The sequence below is a fragment of the Hypanus sabinus genome, chromosome 9 (assembly GCF_030144855.1).
Source record: "Hypanus sabinus isolate sHypSab1 chromosome 9, sHypSab1.hap1, whole genome shotgun sequence".
Taxonomy (NCBI): domain Eukaryota; kingdom Metazoa; phylum Chordata; class Chondrichthyes; order Myliobatiformes; family Dasyatidae; genus Hypanus; species Hypanus sabinus.
This window is the reverse complement of record NC_082714.1, coordinates 17,871,323-17,894,359: the sequence shown is the minus strand read 5'-3', so window position 1 is coordinate 17,894,359 and position 23,037 is coordinate 17,871,323. Positions and strand designations below refer to the sequence as shown.

Sequence of the window (23,037 nt, the reverse complement as noted above, 5' to 3'; positions counted from 1 at the left end):
CAATGATAGAGTTCCCTTGCTTGTTACTTTCCACTCTAACAGCTCCACATTCAATGGATCACATTTCGCAGTTTCTATCAGTTCCAACAAGATTCCACCACCAGACATACACGGAGTATTGTAGCATCCTGCTGAGCACTGGTGCCCCTCAGGGCTGTGTGCTCAATCTGCTGCTGACTCATGACTGCACTGTCAGATTTAGCTCATGTTCGCTGATGATACTGCAGCGGTTGTCCTCATCAGCAACAGTGATGAGCTGGCATACAGATGAAGCTTGTCAAGTGGTGTGAGAACAGCCAGAGTCTCAATATGGATACTTACCACCCATCCTACAATTTCTATGACCCACTACCATCAAAAAGGAGGTACAGTGCATCAGGTCTAGGACTGCCAGACTGGGTAATGCCTTCTTCCGTGCCTCCCGGCTGTGAGACTAATGAATACCCTGCCACCACCGAGGTCTCATCACTAGGACAGTGAGATGTTTGCTGTTTATCTGTCCTGCACTTTGACTATATGCATTTTGAATTATATTCTATTAACTTAATAATATTTTGGTTTGTGTGTTGTGTGGGTGCACCGTGGTCTGGAGGAATGTGGTTTTGTTGGTTGGACAGTCAAATGACAATAAACTTGATCTTTCCATTTCAGCATTTTGCAGGGACTACTTCTTTTGTGATTTCTTCTTTCAATCTTGTCTTCACCTGTCACTCCCACTTCCATAGAAACTTTCTCGAGCAACTGCAAGAGGTACAACAGCAGCTCTTTCATTCATCTTTTCCCACCATTCAGGGATCCAAAGTCTTTCAAGAAAAGTGACTAATGGACTCACACTTTTTCCAATCCAGCATACTGCATTCGGTACTTACAACACAGTCTCCTCTGCACTGGAGAAACCAAATGGTAATAGGTGACCATTCTGTGCAGCAACTTTCATTCTGTCTGCAGGGGTGACCCTGACCTTCCAGTCATTTGCACTTTAACTCTCATTTGTCTTCCACTCTGACCCATCTGGCCATGGTCCTCTGCACTATTCTGCTGGAAGCCCATGTAAACTCGAGCAAAAGCATCATCATGGTCTAGATCACTTGACAACACTGAGATTCAGATTCATTTATCACATCGAAACACACAGTAAAATGTGTCATTTGCATTAACCAACACAACCAAAAGATATGCTTTGGGCAAGCCTGCAAGTGCCACCACACAGCTAAAATGCCATGCCCACAATGTTCAGAACTGCCCAAGCAACGAGAATAAAATGGCAAAACAAGCTTCTTTCCTCTCTCTCACCAACCCACTCACGCACACAGGATAGGCTGCTTCAGGGTCTCCAACCTCCAGTCCTTGGCCTGGACTCTCAGTTGTCAGGCCTCCAACTGCCAGACACGCCAACTTAAGGCCAGTCTTAGCCTTACATACACCCAATGGTTTGGCCTCCAAAGCCTTCTACATTTCCATTCCTTCCACATTCTTAAATAACAATTACAGCACAGAAACAGGACATCTCGGCCCTTCTAGTCCTTGCCGAACGCTTACTCTTGCCTAGTCCCACCTACCTGCATTCGGCCCATAACCCTCCATTCCTTTCCTGTCTATATACCTATCCAATTGTTTTTTAAATGACAAAATTGAACCTGCCTCTACCACTTCTACTGGAAGCTCGTTCCACACAGCTACCACTCTCTGAGTAAAGAAATTCCCCCTCGTGTTACCCCTAAACGTTTGCCCCCTAACTCTCAACTCATGTCCTCTTGTTTGAATCTCCCCTACTCTCAATGGAAAAAGCCTATCCATGTCAACTCTATCTATCCCTCTCATAATTTTAAATACCTCTATCAAGTCCCCCCTCAACCTTCTATGCTCCAAAGAATAAAGACCTAATAAAGACCTCCTTCTTTTGGGTTAAACTATAATGATCTCTAATTATGATGCCAGCCTCCTATAAATTGTGTCCAGTCCATAAGGATTCAATAGCTCAGTTATAAATTCAAGTATTTTAGATAACTGTGTATCAAAACATGCTGACTCTGCTGAATGGTTATCTGATTGTAAATTAATACAGAATTTCTCTTTCTACAGACACTATCTGATCTGCAGGGCCTTTTCCTTTGGTTTCAGTCCACTGCACCATCTCTGTGCATTTCACAGCTAATGTATGCCCCATTTTTATCTCTGTTCCTTCATTAACGTATGTAGCAATGTATCACTACAGCAACTCCCACCTCATCCTTTCAGAGATATTTCCTATCTATTTCCCCCCACCCTTGCAAAATTAACTTTTCTTACTTTGCCAGTTCTGATGAAGGGTCCTCAGCCTCTTCAATCTCCTTCTTATTTTACAGATTCTTACTAACCTGTTGGGCATTTCCAGCATCTTCTATTTTTACTGCATATTGGAATGTCTTTACGATTTCTGGAACTTTACTAACTGGGCAATGTACACTGCAATCGTCAGCCTTTTCAATATTTACTGTCTTACACTTTTATGATCATCTATAACTGCTAATGGAATTTGTTCACTCTTCTATAAATTGCATACAAGCCTGATGTGGGATGTGATTTATCCATTGAATTTTGCAGTTGGTGCTTTAATTTATCATTCCCGCCTCCTTCCACTCAAAAATTTATACCACTGCAGAATTACAGTAATGTCGCCTCCACAAATGTTTAATGATTGTTATCCATTCCACTTGATGAAAAATATTTCTCACCCTCCTTAATCCTTCTCACCATGCAAGTTAATCCAACTCTACTCCAGTCAACAGTACCGGTGACACAAGCCAAGATTCTCTTTAGCAACACACACAAAATGCTGGAGGTACTCAGCAGGTCAGGCAGCATCTATGGAAAAGAATAAACAGTCGCCGTTTCAGGCTGAGACCTTTCGTGAGTCTTGAAGGTGTCAGCCCAAAATGTCAACTGTTTACTCTTCTCCATAGTTGCTGTCTGTCCTGCTGAGTTCCTCCAGCATTTTGTGTGCGTTGTTTTAGATCTCCAGCAACTGCAGATTTTCTCTTGTTTAAGATTGTCTTTACATTTCTTCCTTGTAAAGCAGCCAGCGAAATCAAAGACCTTAATCAACCCAGCATCCTCTCTTCTCCTCTTCCTCATCATTCAGAATATACTAAAGCCTGAAAGCATGCATCACAGGCTCAAGGACAGCTTCTATTCTGCTGTTTTATATATATATATACATACACACACACACACACACACACACACGACTGTTAGACTGTATAGGCCTGAAACTAACGGGGTCTTCGATCGGCTGTGATTGGCTTCGTAGCTGTGAACTCACTTTTGTGAACTTCAGTTCTGAAGGTTATTTGCTTACTTTTATTGTTTAAACTAATTTGCAAAATTTACTGAAAGTCCTCAGTTACTCACCTAGCCTTCTTCAATAGTATTTCCCCAATCACACATCTACTGCAAGGTCAACAAGAATGTGAGAACACAACAAACTGCAAGTTCACTCTCAAGTTGCACAGATTTCTTTAGAAATCTGTGCAACTTGAGAGTGAACTTGAACTTGCAACTCCCTCCCAAAAACAATTTTTGGAGTATCTTCATTAGAAGGACTGTAGCAGTTCAAGATAGCAGCTCATTACCTCAAGGACAATCAAATGGGCAAAAAATGTAGATCATTCCAATAACTTTCCATTCTTGATAAAATGAATAGAAATGTAAGTAAATCGCAGAATCAACTGCAATGAATAAAGAATTACATCTCCCTGTACAACTAGAACGCTATCGTTGTCAAAATTAACATGAAATAAAAAGTGCAAAACATTTTGAATAAAATGAGAAGTTGAGATCATAGCAATGAAGAAATGTTAAATAACTGTTGCAATAGTTCCAGAAACAACAGAACACAGACCAAAGTGATGTGAATTATGAAACCTCAGGTCAGATTTTAATAATAATACCAAAGGTCAGCAAAAGGAATGACAGAGAAACTGATATACTGAAAATTATGACAGTAGCAAAAAAAGTTTAAAAAGGCAGTAAGCAGTCTTATTGAATTTATAACCCACATACTTACACACCAACATGGCAATACCTGAAATAATTTGATTGAAGTATTACAATAGTTATTAACATAAGGGGTGCATTTAATAGTGGGTGTGAAATCTCACTGAAACCTACCAAATATCAACAGGCCTAGGCAGAATGGATATTTTCAGTACTGTGAGAGTCTAGGACCAGAGGGTTCAGACTCAGCATAGAAGGATATTCCTTTAGAATAGATGTGGGGAGGAATTTCTTCAGCCAGAGGGTGATGAATGTGTCGACAGACTGTTGGGGAGACCAAGTCATAAGGTATGTTTATTTAAAGTGCTGGTTAATAGGTTCTTGAGTAGTAAGGGCATCAAACTTTACAGGGAGAAGGCAGAGGAATGGGGTTGAGAGGGAAAATAAATCAGCCATACTCGAATCGCAGAACAGACTCGATGGCTGAATGGTCTAACTCAGCTCCTATGTCCTATGGTGTAATAATTTCAACAAGAGCAAAAACTATGATTCTTTAACCTTTCCAATAAAAAGTTACACTAGGGAAATAAACAGACAATAACTCAAATATTCTTCAATGAAAGAGAAATTGGCAAGACGAACAATAAATAGACCAGCATGAATTTCTCTTAATCAAACAACATAAACCTACAATAAAAATGATCTGACAAATACTTAACAATTACAGCCAAAGTTTGAAAATACATTAAAATAATAAAAGCCAAAGTAGAGGTAAAACCAACATTGTAAATGAAAGACAAGACACCAGGTTTTACAGACAAGGCAGCCACTGTAGATAAAATGGAACTAGAGAGAACCAATTCCAGCATTCTATCTCAACGCCTTTCCTTCTGACTTAAACCCTAACAACCCCAGAAATTTTAAACAAGATCTCATGTTCTAAAGTCAAAACATAAAGCAGAAAAGTACTTAAAATATTACTAACTGGAGGCCAACAGGCTGTGTGGTGCATTATATATTAAAGATCTGATGAAACCATTATATTCAGCACCAGACATCAACTACAGTCACAACAACTATACTTGAATGTAATGGAAACATATCAATGCCCAAAACATTATGGAGGAAGCCATGATGACGATACCAGTGCAGGTCTTCCAACACAGTGGGCCAAAAAGAGATACTGAATGGGCTGCCACGATCAGACTGAATAACAATTTCTCTCAAATTAGTTGTGTACGTTGACATATCCAAGAACAGGGGTGGAAATACTGATGTGAAAATTACTTTTAGAACAAAAAGCCCGCAAGGTTGCACCACTTTTTCCCTTAGTGTTCACTATTACTAAGTATATTTTACCCTACTACCTGGAAATGAATAGGTCAAACAATTTTTCATAGGTTACTTCAATGATTCCATGTCTCTAAGTTCAGAAGATCAAAGTAAATAAAATGTCAGAAAGACTGAAGTATGTAAAATTGAATACTATTGAGTGACCAGTGGAAATCTGATTATACCCTTCAAAAATGAATAAGAGACTGCAACAGAGACAACTCATTCTGGAGCATGGTTAAGTTAAAGATTCAGGAATCAAGTTTAGTTACATGAAATATGCTATTTGTGTTAACCAACACACCCGGGGGTGTGCTGGGGAGCAGATGACAGTGTTGCCACACATTCTGGTGCCAACAAAGAACACCCACAATGCTCGGCAGTACAACAAAAAAGGACAAGAGAAAATTTGCAGATGCTAGAAATTCAAGCAACACATACAGAATGCTGGAGGAACTCAGCAGGCCAGACAGTATCTATGGAAACGAGTACAGTCAACATTTTGAACCCAAACGTCAACTATACTCTTTTCCATAGTATAGTTGATGCTGCTTGGTCTGCTGAGTTCCTCCAACATTTTGTGGAACAGCAAAAAAAAAGCCTAATTCCTCCCTCAGACCCATGCATATACACAATCCTTGAACCCCACTTCAATGCTCAACAGAAGTTGCAGCCCAGCGCCATCTTGGATTTGACACAAATTCAGGACCTAATTGTGTTGGTCCAGAAACAGATTTGAATCTCTCCGTAGCACTTGGAAACTTTGATTAAAATAATTAGACAAAATTTGGAATTAATGTGCTACTCTCTTAATGCTGACTGCTGTTGTACAAAGCCATGTAGTCTACTGATGCCTTTTGGGGAAAGAAATCTGTCTCCAACCAATAAACAAAAATGCAGCAAGTGAATTTAATAACAAATTCTTTGGCTTTTTAATGGGAAAGAGAAGTCAATGAAGAGAAGTAAACTAAACCATACACTCATGATGTGAAGGGTCTTGGCCTGAACGTTGACTGTTTTTACTCAGTTGGTGAGTTCTAAAACCTCAGGAATCTTTGAGGCTCTTTGATCTTGGACCAAGGTTGTAGCATGACCCTGATGACTGGAAAAGGGAGAAGAAGCCAGAATAACAAAGTGTGGGGAGGGGGAGGAGAGCAAGCTGAAAGACGATAGGTGAAACCAGATGAGGGGGAAGATTGGTTTCTGGGGGAGGGGACTGAAGTGAGAAGCTGGGAGGTGGAAAAGGTAAAAGGCTGAAGAAGGAGGAAACTAACTAAGTGGACCATGGGAGAAAGGGAAGGAGGGTCCCAGGTGGAGGTGATGGGCAGAGGTGAAAAAGTGAAGGAGTAAGAGGGGAACCAAAATGACAAATGAAAAAAGAGAGAAGTGGAGGGGTCTTCTTCCACCTTCCTTTTGAATCCTGATGAAAAGTGTTGGCTCAAAACATTGCCTCTTTATTCTTTTCATAGATACTGCCAGATCTGCTGAGTTCCTCCAGCATTTTGTGTGTATTGCCAGAGGAAATGATTGCAGGAGATACAATAACAACATTTAAAAGAAAGCTGGATAGGTACATGAAGTGGAAAGGTTTAGAGCAGGGATACCCAATCCGGGGTCCGCGGACCACTCAATTAATGGTAGAGGTCCATGGCATAAAAAAAGTTGGGAACCCTTGGGTTAAAAGGAAATGGACTATGCACGGGTAAGTGCGGACAGCTTTGTTGGGGTATTTGGTTAGCACTGTTGAGTTGGGCTGAAGAGTCTGTATCAATGCTGTATTACTCTATGATTCATATTCAGAGTTTATATTACTCTAAGAATTTACTGTCTGAAGGATAACCTTTGCATAAACCACTCGTCAGTAAACTGTTTACTCTTAAAGATTTAAGTCACATATCTATAATACTTAACTACAATACATCATGCTTCAGTCATTCTTGCATATCCAATTAACCACTTTTACAACTATTATCCCTAAAATCAAAAAAGGTTAGTTATATTTTTTGAATAATAAAGGGAGAGGTTCTCCTGATTTCTTTAGTTCAGAAGAATTATCAATGACAGAATGGTGGCAGAGCATCAACAGTTCATTTTTAAAATGAGTAAGTTCTAAACACACAACGCCAAACCCTACTTTCTTGCCCACACTGCAAAACTTCACACTCTCAACTGATGGAATAGATTCCAATTTGGCTCCACAGGGGCTGTTCTTCTAAATGTCTGCTGTAGCTGTGTGGAAAGATTGGTGGATATCTTGCAGAAATGCAATTCCTACAGTTCCTAATTATTCATGCCATTTTCCCTGGAGAAACCAATGTTCCATTTGATAAAGTTACAGAAGAATGATACAATTAAACCTGGAATACAGTACTGTCTAATAAATATGTATTTCTGAAAAAAAACAATGCCGTGGTTATGAAAGATATTTTTCATGCGACCTGCAGCTAAAAATGTAAAATAATTTAACTGTCCCTTCTTTAATTCATGCATCTGCAGTAAAGGTTTGACAGCTGCTTTTACACTGCTGTTCCTTCCTGTGCAATTTGGGATTTATTTTCTTGACGTAGTCTTTTGGCACTGTAAAGCCAGGCTCGGTCCACTCCTTCACCAACCGTGCAGCATGATTTCCAGCTTGGGAAAGGAAAACGACCAGCGACAATCCAGGCATCTTCTGGAAGTTCAGATAACAGCTTGGCCTCTAGTAAAGAAAGCTGCACAGAAAGAGGCATGTTTGAATTATTTTCACCAATGAACATACTAACCAGCATTCTAACTGGTTGCATCATCGTCTGGTAAGAAGGGACCACTGCACAAGATTGGAAGTAGCTGCGGAAAGTTGTAAACTCTGCCAGCTCCATCATGGTCTCACTAGCATCCAGAACACCTAAAAAGGTGGCACCCTTCATTAAGGACCTCATCACCCAGGGCATGCCCTCTTCTCATTTCTACCATCAAGGAGGTGGTGCAGGAACCTGAAGACACACACTCAACATTTCAGGTACAGCTTCTCTTCCACCTCCCCCCATCAGATTCCTGAATGGACAATGAACCCATGAACACTATCTCAGCATTTTTATTTCCTCTCCTTGTAACTGCATGGATTTCCTCCGGGTGCTCTAGTTTCCTCCTATGTCCCGGACATATGGATTAGTCTGTTAATTGATCACATGGGCTTGTTGGGCCTGAAAGACCTGTTATAGTGCTGTATCTCTAAACAAATAGATAAAGTAGTTTGCAACACACACAAGATGCTGGAGGAACTCAGCAGGCCAGGCAGTATCTATGGAAAAGAGTACAGTCGACGTTTCGGGCCGAGACCCTTCAGAATCCCGCTTGGATTTCTTGCATCTGCAGATTTTCTCTCGTTTGAGATACAGTAGTGCACAAGTCTTTGCACAGTACTGTATTTGTCAACGTGGAGGGGAGAGCGAGTTTCTAAATCTGGCGGGAGCAAAGGATGTCAGGAATGGTGAGGGTACAGAGTCACAGGAGGTGTTCCAAACAGGTGGCAGAGAAGGAGTACCGGGGCAGGGGATGGGATGGCACGGATGCAGACACATTCCTGAGACAATAGGCAAAGTCATTTAATCCCAAACAATTGGTTTATTGATCATTACAGAATGTTTATCTGGTGCTTCCTGCTCCCCCTTCCTCCTTTCAGCTTTTCCTAACCACAATTCCCCTCTCTCTGCCCCTTTCTCACTCTCAATCCACAATAGAGCCCCATATCAGAATCAGGTTTATCATCTCTCTCATGTCATGAAATTTGTTTTTTTCTTATGGCAGCAGTATAGTGCAATCTATAAAACTACTACAATACCATGCAAAAGTCTTAGGTACCCTAGCTATATATATATATATAAAGAATTAAGATTACACAGTACTGAAGATTTGAGGGTCTGAGTTATAGAGTGAGGCTGTGCAGATTGAGACTTTCTCACTGGAGCTTAAGAGAATGAGGGGCAATCTTAGATGTATAAAATTATGAGGGTTATTGATAGGGTGAAAGTGTACATACTTTTCCTTGGGTTGGGAAATTAAGAACTAGAGGGCACGGACATGTGATGGGAGAGATTTAACAGGAGCAACTTCTTCAGCCAAAGGATGGTCAATCTACAGAATGAGCTGCTGGAGGAAGAGGTTGAGGTACATGGAGAGGGAAGATTAAGAGGGATGTGAGCCAAATGCCGGCAAATGGGATTAGCTCAGATGGGGATCTTGGTCAACCAGATCAGAAAAGCTTGTTTCTGTGCTGTGTGGTTGTGACTCTAACCCAAAGAAAAAGCTAATGCTGTCTCCAAACTCTTTCAGATCAGAGCAAATCTTACCTACCCTGAGCCCTGCCCCCCAGGGCATTTTTCAGAAAACATTTGACACAGTTTTGACCAAGGGTCTATTTGTAGTCAGGTAGAAACCCTCAGTAATATTTCTGTTGTAAGAAAATAACATCATAAGATATAGAAACAAAATCAGATCATCAACATGGCTGATCCATTTTTCTTTTCAGACCCAATCACCTGCCTTCTCCCTGTATCCCTTCATGCCCTGACCAATCAAGAATCTATCAACCTCTGCCTTAAATCTACATAAAGATTTATGTAGATAAATCTTGGTTTCCACAGCTGCCAGTGGCAACGAATTCCACAGATTCACCACTTTCTGGCAAAAGAAATACCTCCTCATCTCCATTCCAGAAGGACGTCCCTCTATTCTGGTCTTAGACTCTCCCACCAGTGGAAATATCCCCTCTATGCCCAGTCTATCATGGCCTTTCACCTATTCAATAGGTTTCAGTGAAGTCACCCCTCATTCTTCTGAATTCAGTGAATACAGGCCCAGAGCCACCAAATGCTCTTCATATGACAAGCCATTCAATCCTGGAATCATTTTCATAAACCTCCTTTGAACGTTCTCCAGTTTCAGAATAAGGGGTCAAAAACTGCTCACAATATTTCAAGTGAGCCTCGCTAGTGCTTAATAAAGTCTCAACATTACAACCTTGCTTTTACATTCTAGTCCTAAACACCAAATACTCTGCAGATGCTGGGGTCAAAGCAACACACTGGAGGAACTCAGCAGGTCCGGCAGCATCCATGGAAATGAACAGTTTCCACGGATGCTGCCCAACCTGCTGAGTTCCTCTAGTGTGTTGTGTGTATATTCTAGTCCTCTTGAAATGAATACTAGCATTGCATTTGCTTTCCTCACCACAGACTCAACCTGTAAATTAATCTTTAGGGAATCCTGCAAATGGACTCCCAAATCCCTTTGCAGCTCAGATTTTTATATCTTCCCTCCTTTTAAAAAAAAAGTCAACCCTTTCATTTCTTCTTCCAAAATGCATGACCATACATTTCCCATCACTGTAGTCCATCTGCCATTTCTTTGACCATTCTCCAAATCTATCCAAGTCCTTCTGTACCTTCTTTACTTCCTCAAAGCCACCTGCCTCTCCACCTATCTTCATATTGTCTGTAAACTTTGCAACAAATCCATCTATTCTATCATCCAAGTCATTAACATATAATCTAAAAAGAATTGGTCCCAACACAGATCCCAGCGGAACAACACTAGTCCACCGGCAGCCAACCAGAAAAGTCTCCCTTTATTTCTACTCTTTGCCTCCTGCCAATCAGCCAGTGCTTTATCCATACTAGAATCTTCCCTGTAATACCATGGGTTCGAGGCTTGTTAACCTGCCTTGTGTGTGGCACCTTGTCAACCGCTTTCTGAAAATCCAAATACATAACATCAACCAATTCTTTATCATCCCGCTTGTTGTTTCTTCAAATAATTCCAACGGATTTTTCAGGCAAGATTTTCCCTTGAGGAAACCAAGCTGACTACGGCCTATTTTATCACGTGCCTCCAAGTCCCCCAAAATCACATCCTTAACAATCGACTCCAACATCTTCCCACCCTCTGAGGTCAGGCTAACTGGCCTATAATTTCCTTTTGCTGCTTCTCTCTCTTCTTGAAGAGTGGAGTGACATTTGCAATCTTCCAGTCTTCTGGAACCTTTCCAGAATCTAGTGATTCTTGAAAGATCATTCCTAATGTCTCCACAATCCCTTCATCCACCACTTTCAGAACCCTGGCGTGTACACCATCTGGTTCAGGTGACTTATCTACCTTCAGACCTTTCAGTTTCCCAAGAAGCTTTTACCTAGTAATGGCGACTTCACACACTTCATGACCCCTGACGCCTGGAATTTCCACCATACTGCTAGTGTCTTCCACAGTGAAGACTGATACAAAATAGGTATTCAATTTACCCGCCATTTCCTTGTACACCATTACTACCTCTTCAGCATCATTTTCAGTGGTCTGATAGCCACTCTTGCCTCTCTTTTACTGTTTATGTATCTGAAAAAACTTTTGGTATCCTCTTTAATATTATTGGCTAACTTTCTTTCATATTCCTGCTTTATTTTCTTAATTATCTTTTTAGTTGCCTAATGTTGGTATTTAAAAGTTGCCATTCCTCTAACTTCCCACTAATTTTTGCTCTATTATATGCCCTCTCTTTGGCTTTTATGTTGGCCTTGACATCTCTAGTTAGCCAAGGTTGAATTATCTTGCCTTTAGTTATGTTTACCTTTCTTTTAAAATCATCTTTTTACAGTTATTTTTATTTTAAGACTGCAGAAATCCCTTTCTTGTTTCAATTCTGAGAGGATTGGTGTGATAAGCATTAACTATAAATCTTTTCCTTTGATTCAGTTTTATTATTAATGATACTACTATAATTAAGTTACAATGAAATAGTTTTCTGACTTCTCGAATCTGATGAGTATTAGTACTTTACCTATAAGGAGACAAGCAATTATATGGAATAATCCAATAGATCACACTAGAATGACAACATTCCTCTACTCAAAACTTTATTATATTTATGTAGATTTAAAAGACAAAGTTACAGTCTGCATTAGAGAATGTGCAATAAAGAATGAGGAATAAAGAAAAATGTTGTCACATACATTATATACAGTATGTTTGGAAGAATGCTTCTAACAACACTGGGAAAAGACTCATGTAGTTTCTAATTGGATGAATGAGAAGAAGTACATGAATATATTTGTACTGGGAACATGCAGAAAGGAGAGAGGGGTAATAGAGAGGTAGATGGGGAGAGGGTTAGGGGTGTTAGAGGGGGAGGGGGGAAAGGGATGGGTAAGAGAGATAAGATAAAATATCACTTACCACACTGGGAGCTAGGAAAACTGTTACATTGGAACAGTGTGACAGATCAACCTAAGAAAAATAAGGACACCCAGTATCATCAATATTTGGGAGATTATTTCTGAGCATAGTATTTGTGTATTTTATATCATTGTAAAAATAAAGATAATAATTTGAAATATTAAACTTTGCTACTTGATAGTCCATGAATTTCCTATAATCTTCCTGTCTCTCAAGGCCCCTCTTGCTAAAATGCTGCATAATGAAAAGCAAGATGAATTTAAGAGAGCACCGAGGCTGGAAGTCTAAAATAAAAGCATAAAATACTGGATGTGGAGCATCTTTTGAGAGAGCAGAAGCTAGCGTTTCAATTTACTCAGAATTGAAAGTTGGTGATGTAAATAGGTGTTCGGCAGTACAGAGACAGATAAAGGATGGGTGGGATGTTTCTATAATGAGTCAACTTTGTTTCAAATTAAGGACAATAATTTTCAAATATTTTAACATTCTGAATCAAAATCAGAATCAGGTTTATTATCATCGGCATGTGTTGTGAAATTTGTTAAATTAGTAGCAGTAGTAATGCAATACATGATAATACAGAAAGAAAAAAAATAATCAATTACAGTAAGTATATTAAATAGATTAAACAGTGCTAAAATAGAAGAAATATATATTTAAAAAAGTGAGGTAGTGTTCATGGATTCAAAGTCCATTTAGGAATCAGATGACAGAGGGGAAGAAGCTGTTCCTCAATCGCCGAGTGTGTGCCTTCAGGCTTCTGTATCTCCTTCCTAAAGAATAATGAGAAGAGAGCATGTCCTAAGTGATGGAGGCCCTTAATAATGGACGTTGCCTTTCCGAGGCATGCTCCTTGAAGATATCTTAGGTATTATGGGGGCTAGTAACCAAGGTGTTCTCTGTGTATCATACAACACTTCAGATCATAATGGTTCTCAATGGCAGATTTTAACATTAAATCTTGTAAAGGTATTTGCATAATTTGATAGTTCCCTTCGGATCCAATCAGTTACTTAACAAAGGCTAAATTTTGCTAAATCCCTTCATCTTAAACAGGAAGGCAGCACACAGACAGAATTAAAACCTTTGCTATTCTAGAACAAAATTTTAAATTTATTGTTCATACCTACCATAACAATACTTGCATTATTTTACAATGCATGAATTTGTTAGCCTAAAGAAAATGAACATCTCAATACAATTTCACATAGGTGCAATTTCAAGTTGAAGTTTATTGTCATTCAACCAATCATGTGTATACAGCTAAATGCTAAATGAAACTTCATTCCTCTGGGGCCAAGATGCAAAACACTGTACATATAGTCACATACAGCGTATACTGTAGCTGCAATCCAGCACATACAATCACAGAATAACAAATCTCTGAATGAGATGGCCTGAAGATTGACAGGTTAACATAGTGTGTGAGGTGCATTTTATGTAAGACAGTATACTGTAATGTTACTGGCACTATTATAATAAAACATTTTTCATAAAAAATTAAAAGTAACCAGTGCAGGATGTTTTATGTAAGTTCATATTTAAATCTGAGAAAACTTGAGGAAAATCATTACTATCAAGTGATGGAACTCTTCTCCTCAGTAAGTCAAAATGATTTTATTTCTACCTGCCACAGATCTTGCTTCACGTAAGAAACCTTGTTGAGGTAGCCTGCTCTCCAAGCGTGGAACTGTGACAACCTGATGAGCCACGGGTTCAATTCATAGCCAACAGCTGGGTGGAAGCCACGCTTGCTAGCTTCCAAAACCTGTGGAGTACAGGGGACTTGGTGAATTAATACTGCAAGGAAGACACAGCTACAATGGAATTTGGGGGGGGAAAATCTCATCCCAAATTTAAGTGAAACTTAACAGCTACATCAATTTTTCTTTCACCATTCATTGAATGGAAGCAACCATTCAGCCCAACTGCTCTCTGTGCCTGAGTCCACATTTTACAAGCATCCTGTTCAACATACTTATAAGCTTTGGATCATTGCAATTATCAGTTGTGGGTTATTTGCAGACACAATCTTCTCTCTTAGAGATGGCAGATTCAAGTTCCTCTTCAGGAGCTTGAAAACAAAGTTCTAGGCTGACACTCAACACCTGCTCTCTCATAGTGGCACTATGGTGTTTGGAGAGGCCACATGGAAAACCCATAATGAACAAGAACAGAATTAGGCCATTTTGTCCATCAAGTCTGCTCTGTCATTCAATCATGCCGATTTTTTTTCAATCCCATTCTCCACCTTCTCCCCAAAACCCTTAACCCCTTTACTATTAACTTTTTCCTTAAATACACTCAATGACTTGCCTGCCAACACAGCCTATTGTAAATGCATTCCATAGGAAGTTATCATCAAGGCTCTTTAAACCAGAGGATCTGAGCAATATTGATCTCTGCCTTTACAATGAAGCAGTTCACATTTTACATGAATTTCCAACAGTTAATCTTTCAAGCACCAGATTATTTCTTTACATTATACACTGTTATGTGAAAGACTGATACAGGCCTAACGGTGGCCCATTATGAGCTGTGAGATTTTATGATGCAAGAACCTTCTGCAAGCTTCTTCTAATTATTTTTTGTTTGCCAAGTGTTGACTGTCAATGACAGGTCACTGCAAAAGCACCTCGATGTATTAGTCATCCCAAATCGCACTACAACTGTGATGTTTACCAGATGAGCAGCTTATAGACCTCTGCTAGCACTACTGTTACTAGGAAAAGTTCAAGAGGGACTTGCTCTATTTTTCCTTCAAGCCAGAGGAATCATTCAGCCAAGAACTACAGAATGGAATGATATGTGATTAAAAACTCCCTCATGAGTGGGCCAGGCACTTCTTGTAGACAAAAAAGGCAAGATTAACATACAACACAAGGGAATATGCCAATAGTTATTTTCTCGTTGTGTTGTAGTTAGCATCCTTTTCTAGAAGCAGCACATAAACCCCACGGCTCCTTGCTGACCTTCAAACAATTCACTTTTACCTTGCAAGTTTGGTTTTAATCTGCCTTCACTTGAAGAGTAAAAAAAAAGCAGGAACATGGAATCTGTCTAATGGGCTGCAAAATAAAATAGCAGGCCATTTCTTGTTCCCAATCTCACTTGCATAATCTTGACATGAGATATCTCAGTGCAAGCGGAGAAGGCAGCACTCAGCTTATGCACTGCCTCAGTCAAATAGCTCACCAGGTCTCATGGTCAGACCCAGCAGAACAGTATTTGAGCAATGTTTTCAGGGTAATTAAGCCTTTCAGTACATCACTCCATATTCCTGTTGGAGGGGAGATGATTCATTACGACAGATAGTGCCATGCCACCAATAGCTGCCCCGTCTCCATCTGCTGTGTTCCAATCTCAGGTATCTGCTCCCTGAACCCCTCTACCTTCCTTTTCTCTACTTTTGTCCTAATATCTCCTTATCTGAATTGATGTCAAATTAATGTCATTTTCCCTTCATTATGCCTTCCTGGCCAGGGAACCATACAGCAATCAGCCACAAATTTCAGTGTTTGAGTAATCCTGATCTTTTCCCTTTTCTCTAAAGTATAGTATCCTGTATAGCATTAGAAATTTCTTCCTTGATCTAAGCACAAGAGAAATTCAAACAAATTTCTCTCGACAGGGGTGTGAAATTAAGCTCACAATTCACCAAAAGGTAATTGATTCCCCCCAGCTGTATAATCTTGGGAAGGGACTACGTGAGGCTCTAAATAAAGGCAGTATGGTTCTGTAGCGGTTAACACCATCACTTCACAGCAACAACAATCAGGGTTCGATTCCCGCTGCTGTCTTTAAGGAGTTTGTACATTCTTCCCATGACTACATGGGTTTCCTCTCACATTCCAAAGACGTACGAGTTGAGTTTAGTAAGTTTTGGGCATGCTATGTTGGTGCCGGAAGCACAGTGGCACTTGTGGGCTGTTCGAAGCACAATCCTCACGGATTTGATCTGATCCAAATGACATATTTCACTGCATGTTTCAATGTAAATGTGACAAATAAAGCTATTTTCTCTTTAAACAAGAGGCTGACAGTAAGACTCACCCTGCAGCTACAGAATAAAATATTCCAATATTTTAAAAATACTGAAGAAAGCTGGGTTAACAGATTAATTATAATATAAACATCCACTATCATTTTAACTTTAATGAATCAGCAGTGTGGTACAGAATATTTTCCATTTGGCTTTGAGTTATGTTTTCATTTAATAGAGATAAAAAATTGTCCACTTTGTGTATTTGCACCTCCTATTCTGATAGACCTAGAAAACCCGACAGAACTGGAGAAGATTCTGCTCCTGTGTCGTACAAAGGCAGGAGGTTGGGGCTGAGGGAGATAATAAAGCAGCAAAAATGGAAAGGTGGAGCAGACTCGATGGGCCAAGTGGCCTAATTCTGTTCCTATCTGTTATGCCTAGGGTTTACAAACTATTGCTAATGGAACTCAGTGGGTCGAGCAGCAGCTGTGAGTGAGGGTTGGGGAATGCAGTTTGAAAGAATCAAAAGCCCTGCAATGAGCTAAAGAATCTAAAGTGTGAGGAGAGGTTGATGAGGCCGGGGCTCTTTTTCATGCAAGAAAGAGAAGATGTGGAAGAAATTTAGTAAAAAAACAAGCTGTCATATTAATGCTGCTTATATTGTAAATACATGCTGGCATTTATGTATTTATGCACATTTTATTCCATATCTATACTTCTAAATTTATTTTTATATCATTCTTTATAAATGTTTTTTTGTTGCCTGTGGCACCAACATACCACAGCAAATTCCCAACACATGTAAATGTATATGATGAATAAAGTTAATCCTTGAAAAATATTGAGGGAGCTGAGAAGGGTGAAAAAGAAGAAATAATTTCCACATTGCAGGAAAATCAGGAACCGGGGACATAGGTATAAGGTAGAATAATTTTAAGGGTCTTTGAAGACTAATTCTTAATTCAGAGAGAAGACATTTGGAATTCATGGCAGGAAAGTGTGGTCAAGGCAGAAACTTTCATCACATTTACAAAGTACCTGGATGAACACTTGATCTACTAAAACTTTCAGAACTATGCTCTAAGAACTGAGAATTGGGATTAACCCAAATTACTGTGCACAGATACAAAGGGGTGAATGGGCTTCCAGTATATCTTTGATTCCCCGAGGGCAGTTTCAGAACTGGTAGGAACTGAGGCACTACATGTTTACCACTTTGGCAACTGGGAATCATGTTCAGAATTACAAAAGTCATCGACCTACATCTTCAAAGTTGATCAAACAACATGATTAAATAACTCTTACTAAATGAGGCAAATTATATCTGGCTACAAAAGCAAATCTTTAAGATACTGTTGGCATTTTCTATGCTGTGAAATCCAATGACAAAGGTTGAATAGCGTGCTATTCGCAGAATCAGGATGTTTTTAATCCAAATGTTTTACATACAATTCTGCCATCACCTGATCCTAAGTCCACCATCTTGCCAGACCGGCCTTCAAGTAACATCATCACATTCTGCACTTGTTTGCGGCTTGCAGGTATGTATGGCACCTGGAAAAAGATAAGCCGTATTTCCTTATTCTGCTGAAATACCATCACTAACAAAAGATCTCGATTTCTTCAAAAGCTTAAAAACTTCAAAATCATGCCAAAGAAATTAACTTAAGACCTTAGTTTAAAAAAACGTAAGAGCAAGATGCACCATATAGTGAAGAGTAGCCTAGTCTATTGATTGATAGCAATTTTCTATCCCTGAAAAGCGTATGCCAGGAGATTAGATGATTGTCAATGGCTGGGAAGCCGTTTAGATTACAATGGATTTTGGGATAGGCTGGATTTCTTTCTGTCAGTTCAATGACTATAACTGAATGGTAAGTAATGTCTTGTTAACTAAAGGTCAGTGTAAGGGCAGGAACTAAAACATCTTTTGTGCGAAAACATTATCTATCACTTTAGTGAAACAACAGTTAAAAGGATGACAGGGCACTTGAAGGATTTTCTTCAGCATTATCACAATTTTTCTTCGGATCCACAGCAGTATAGTGGTTAACACAATACATTCACACAGTGCATTCCTGAGTTTGGAGTTCAATTCTGCTGCCACCTGTAAGGAATTTGCACATCACAGCATCCCCTCCACCCCACTGTGAATGTGTGTGTTTCCTCCAGGTGCTCCAATTTCCTCTCACAGTCCAAAGATGTACTGGTTTGTAGGTTAATTGGTCATTGTTAATTGTCCTATGATTAGGTTAGGTTAAATAGGTTAGTTGCTGGGCAGTGCTACTCATTGGGCTGGAAGGTCCTGTTCTGCACTGTCTCTTTAAATAAATAAGCAAGTTACTGGCAAACTAGGTCATATTTGTGGACAACATGTTCAGTTTTGATCTCAGTGAGAAAATGGAAGAGGGACATACATAGTGGGAGGAATCTGCAATAGGGCTGTCCATTTTCATAAGATGGAAATGGTTTGTTAAGTGCAAATATGTGTCTCTACTTCCATAGGAGTTTGCAAAGACTCAGGATGACATCTCAAACTGACAAACTTCTATAGATGTGGGGTGGAGAGTATATTTACTGGCTGCATCACAACCTGGTTTGTAAATACTAACGCCATTGAACAGAAAATCTTATAAATTTAGTGGATACAGCCCAACTTGGGTAAAGCCCTCCCCACCATTGAGCATATCTACATGAAATTCTGTTGCAGGAAAGCAACATCCATCAACAGTGACCCCCACCACCGAGGCCATGCTCTCTTTGCGTTGCTGCCATCAGGATGGTAGAACAGGAGCCTCAGGTCTCACACCACCAGTTTCAGGAACAGTTATTACCCCTCAACCTTTGGCTCTTGAACCAAAGGGGATAACTTCACTTGCCCCATCACTGAATGTTCCCACAACCTATAAACTCACTTCAAAGGACTCTTCATCTCATTTCTCAATATTTATTGTTTATTTATTTATTGCTATTACTTCTATTTGTATTTGCACAGTTTCTTGTCTTTTGCACACCAGTTGGTGTGGTATTTCATTGATACTGTTATGGTTATTATTCAATAGATTTATCTAGTATGCCTGGAAGACAATGAATCTCACAGTTGAATATGGAGACATATATGTACTTAGAAAATAAATTTATTTTCAACTTTGATAAGCATATTTTATCCTGAAGTTAGAAGTATTGCTGTGGTGATTAACAGAAGAGAAATTTACTAGACATTTGTGCTAGCTGTTTGAAGAATACTCCTACCTGTAACCTCAGAGGCACCCTCCTGAAACCAGGCATCAGTATGCCTGCCCATACTACATAGGCAGTTAAGCCTGTACATCCAGCAATCTGCAATAAACCCCAGCCACCAACTGACTGGTTCTTCAGGACAGCTTCCCCTTCTGTGTCATCTTGGTCCATTCCTAAAGAAAATCAAATGTGTTGAAATGTATTGCTATGTATATGTGATGTTCTTAGACTTAAACAGAAAAACAGTGTTGAGTGACACATTGTATTCTGCTGAATGGTAAGGCTGGGAGCATCAAATGTATGACAAATGGGGTGTTCATGTTTATTATTTTGTGAATACATACCCATCTTATAAATGCCATGGAAATTAGCATTTTGCAGTAGTACAGTCCATTATAAATCACATAAACTTAAATTGACATAAATTATATGTAACAAAAGAACACCCTGAAAATAATCAACTGTCCAGCCTATTGTACCAACGCTGGACTAAAAAAACAATGGGTGTGTTTTGATGCATAGAATGGACATCCTTGTCTAAACTTTCATTGCTTTTCCCTCACGACACACCATGGCTACAGTGTGCAGAGTCTACAAAACACACTGTAACACACCAAAACTTCTTCATTAGCATTCGCCCCCCCCCCCCTCCAAACCTGCAATCTTTACCACCTTGAAAATTAACAGAATGCATACAGGCACATTACCACCTGTGAGTCCCTCCCAAACCTCTCACCCTTCTGCATTGGATATACAAATGCATTTCCTTCATCACCACCCATTCCAAGTCCCAGAACTACTTTATCCATCAGAAATACAAATGGGAGCTCATAACTACATGTGAAAATACTTGTTTTCCCCTCGTATTTCTGTCACATGTTGCCTTTACAGTTTGTGGACTGGGTTCTTCTTCGGATCCCATTGTCACAAAAGGTGGTGCAGCAAAAACTAATCCAAAAATCAAATCTAGTCTGCAACCCCCACGGGATTGTTATATTTGCATGATGCAGCCTCAGCTCCAATGAAATGGTTGCTCCAGAGAGTCGAATTCCTAATTCCAATCTTCTATTAGCAATTAGCAAACATACAATCTTGACACAATATTAGGTGTTATCTCAGCGGTCAGCAAAGTTATGACATCTAACGTCCCAAGCTACAAACTGCCATGAAATAAGCATGAGTACGCAATTTATCCCCTTCGCTTTCACCCCCCCCCAATTGACGTTTTCATGTTTTATTGTTTTACAACATTGATTCAGAGTGGATTTAATTTGGCTCTTTTGACACTAATCAACAGAAAAAGACTTTTGTGTCAAGGTGAAAACAGATCCCTACAAAGTGATCTAAATTAATTGTGCTTAGTTACTATAATAAACTAAATAAATGCACAATACAGAATACATGGCTCCTACAGGTAGAAGGTATTTAGTTATGAAATACTGTAATTCATAAGGCTAAAGAGGAATGACTGGAATGGGATAAGGCTGAATATATCTTCTCAGATGGATGTACAAGCACGTATCACCTCCTCTCTGCCATAATTTTTGATTCTGCAGGCACTGGTCACCACAAAACTGTCTCTAAGACATGAATGCTTGACCATGACAAATGACTGACACAGCATTGACTAGACACTGCAGGTTTAAGTGTGTTGAACGGGCCACCTAACACTGTGGAGCTCAATACAGGTCAAACTAAAGATCCCCTGGGTCAGTCTAGCAACAGTATTGTATGAAAGTCTTAGGCATATAAAGTGCCTGTAAAATGTAATCACCCCTCCCCACCCCCACCACCAGAAGTTTTCATGTTTTATTGTTTTACAACAGTGAATCACGGTGGATTTAATTTGGCTTTTTTGACGCTGATCAAGAGAAAAATATTTTCATGTCAAAATGAAAACAGATCTCCACAAAGTGATCTAAATTAAATGCGAATATAAAAACAAAATTTCATGATATGTGAGTGATGATAAACCTGATTCTGATATGGATCTCTGTTGTGGACTGAGAGTGGGAAGGGGGCAGGGAGAAGGGGAAGGGAGTGGGAAGCACCAGAGACATACTGTAATAATCAATATACCAATTGTTTGGAATCAAATTATCTTGCTGGTGTCTCGGGGCTGGGTATATATATCTTCACCTTCGCTGCCCCTCCCGCAGTGCTCCACCCTCGCCATTCCCAACATCCTTTCCTCCCACCAGATTTACAAACTTGCTCTCCGACCCACATTGACAAATACAATACTATGCAAAAGTCTTAGGCACCCTAGCTAAATACGTGCTTAAGAATTTTGCTCAGTACTGTACATTGCATTTAACCTTATCAGAGCTGCAAATAACTTGATTAATTTTAAGTATTTTGCCCCAAATTTTCAGCAAAATGCTCATTAATCCAAAAAAGTTCGATTCCGTGTTACAAAATGATCATCTTTAATACGATTTCGATTAAAGCTTTTATAAGTGAAAACTAGGTTCTGTCACATTTAGTGCCAAATCTAGAAAGCTCCGTGAACACCGCGGTCAGAGCCTGGAGTACAATGTTTCTGTATTAGACTGGGAAGGAGCGCCAGTGCAAACAGAACATTACAAACACGGGATGCTTCGGGAAAGGGTGGTGGGGGGACTTCTGGGGAGTTAAGGGGAGGCATGAAGGGGCCCGGGGCAGTTGCAGGAAGTTTCTGGGGCTGACGGAACGGGGGCGTGGAGTGGGAAGGGCAGAGAAATGCATCTGGGCGTGTGAAGAGGGAGATAACGGGACGGCGGGTCACTACCAACTCCTACCCCGTCCCTGACACTAACCACAGTGGACCGCAATCTCGTCCGATCCTCCGGTATCCGCGACGGACCGGATGCGCCCGCCTTCACCTCTCCCCACCAGCCCAGCACTTTCGTTCCACAGCCGGTGACTCAAGTCATAAAATGCTGAAGGAACGCAGCCGGTCAGGCGGCACCTATCGAGGGAAAAGAACAGGGCTGATGAAGGGTTTTAGCCCGAAAAATGTCGACAGTTCATTTCCCTCCAGAGATGCCCCATGACCTGTTGAGTTCCTCCAGTATTTTGTGTGGGTTTCACCAGATGTCCAGCATCTGCACAATCTCTTGTGTGTCAGGAGAACATCAATTTTGTCCAATTAACCCACCCAGTAGTGGGGTTCAATGAATCACTTCGTAAAAGCATGTCCTTCATTGTATCTCTCCTTATTGGAAACATCTGCAAATAAATTGTTGCATCCATGAAATATTTCCCACAAACAGTGCAGCTCAGAGCCTTTTGGCAGCCAATGAAATACATTTCCAAGCATT

The 23,037-nt window shown here is 40.0% G+C and overlaps 1 protein-coding gene across 1 annotated transcript; it reads right to left on the bottom strand.

The window, feature by feature from the left end:
- Positions 1 to 3,890: 3,890 nt before the first annotated feature.
- On the bottom strand, positions 3,891 to 22,621 carry antkmt (adenine nucleotide translocase lysine methyltransferase). The gene is made up of 6 exons (XM_059979140.1): positions 22,534 to 22,621; positions 19,748 to 19,908; positions 17,945 to 18,049; positions 14,138 to 14,278; positions 12,511 to 12,561; positions 3,891 to 8,018 (listed from the first exon to the last, which is right to left on the bottom strand). The coding sequence occupies exons 2-6, from the start codon at positions 19,904 to 19,906 to the stop codon at positions 7,824 to 7,826; spliced, it is 651 nt and encodes a 216-aa protein (XP_059835123.1). The 5' UTR covers positions 19,907 to 19,908; positions 22,534 to 22,621; the 3' UTR covers positions 3,891 to 7,823.
- Between the last annotated feature and the right edge of the window lie 416 nt (positions 22,622 to 23,037).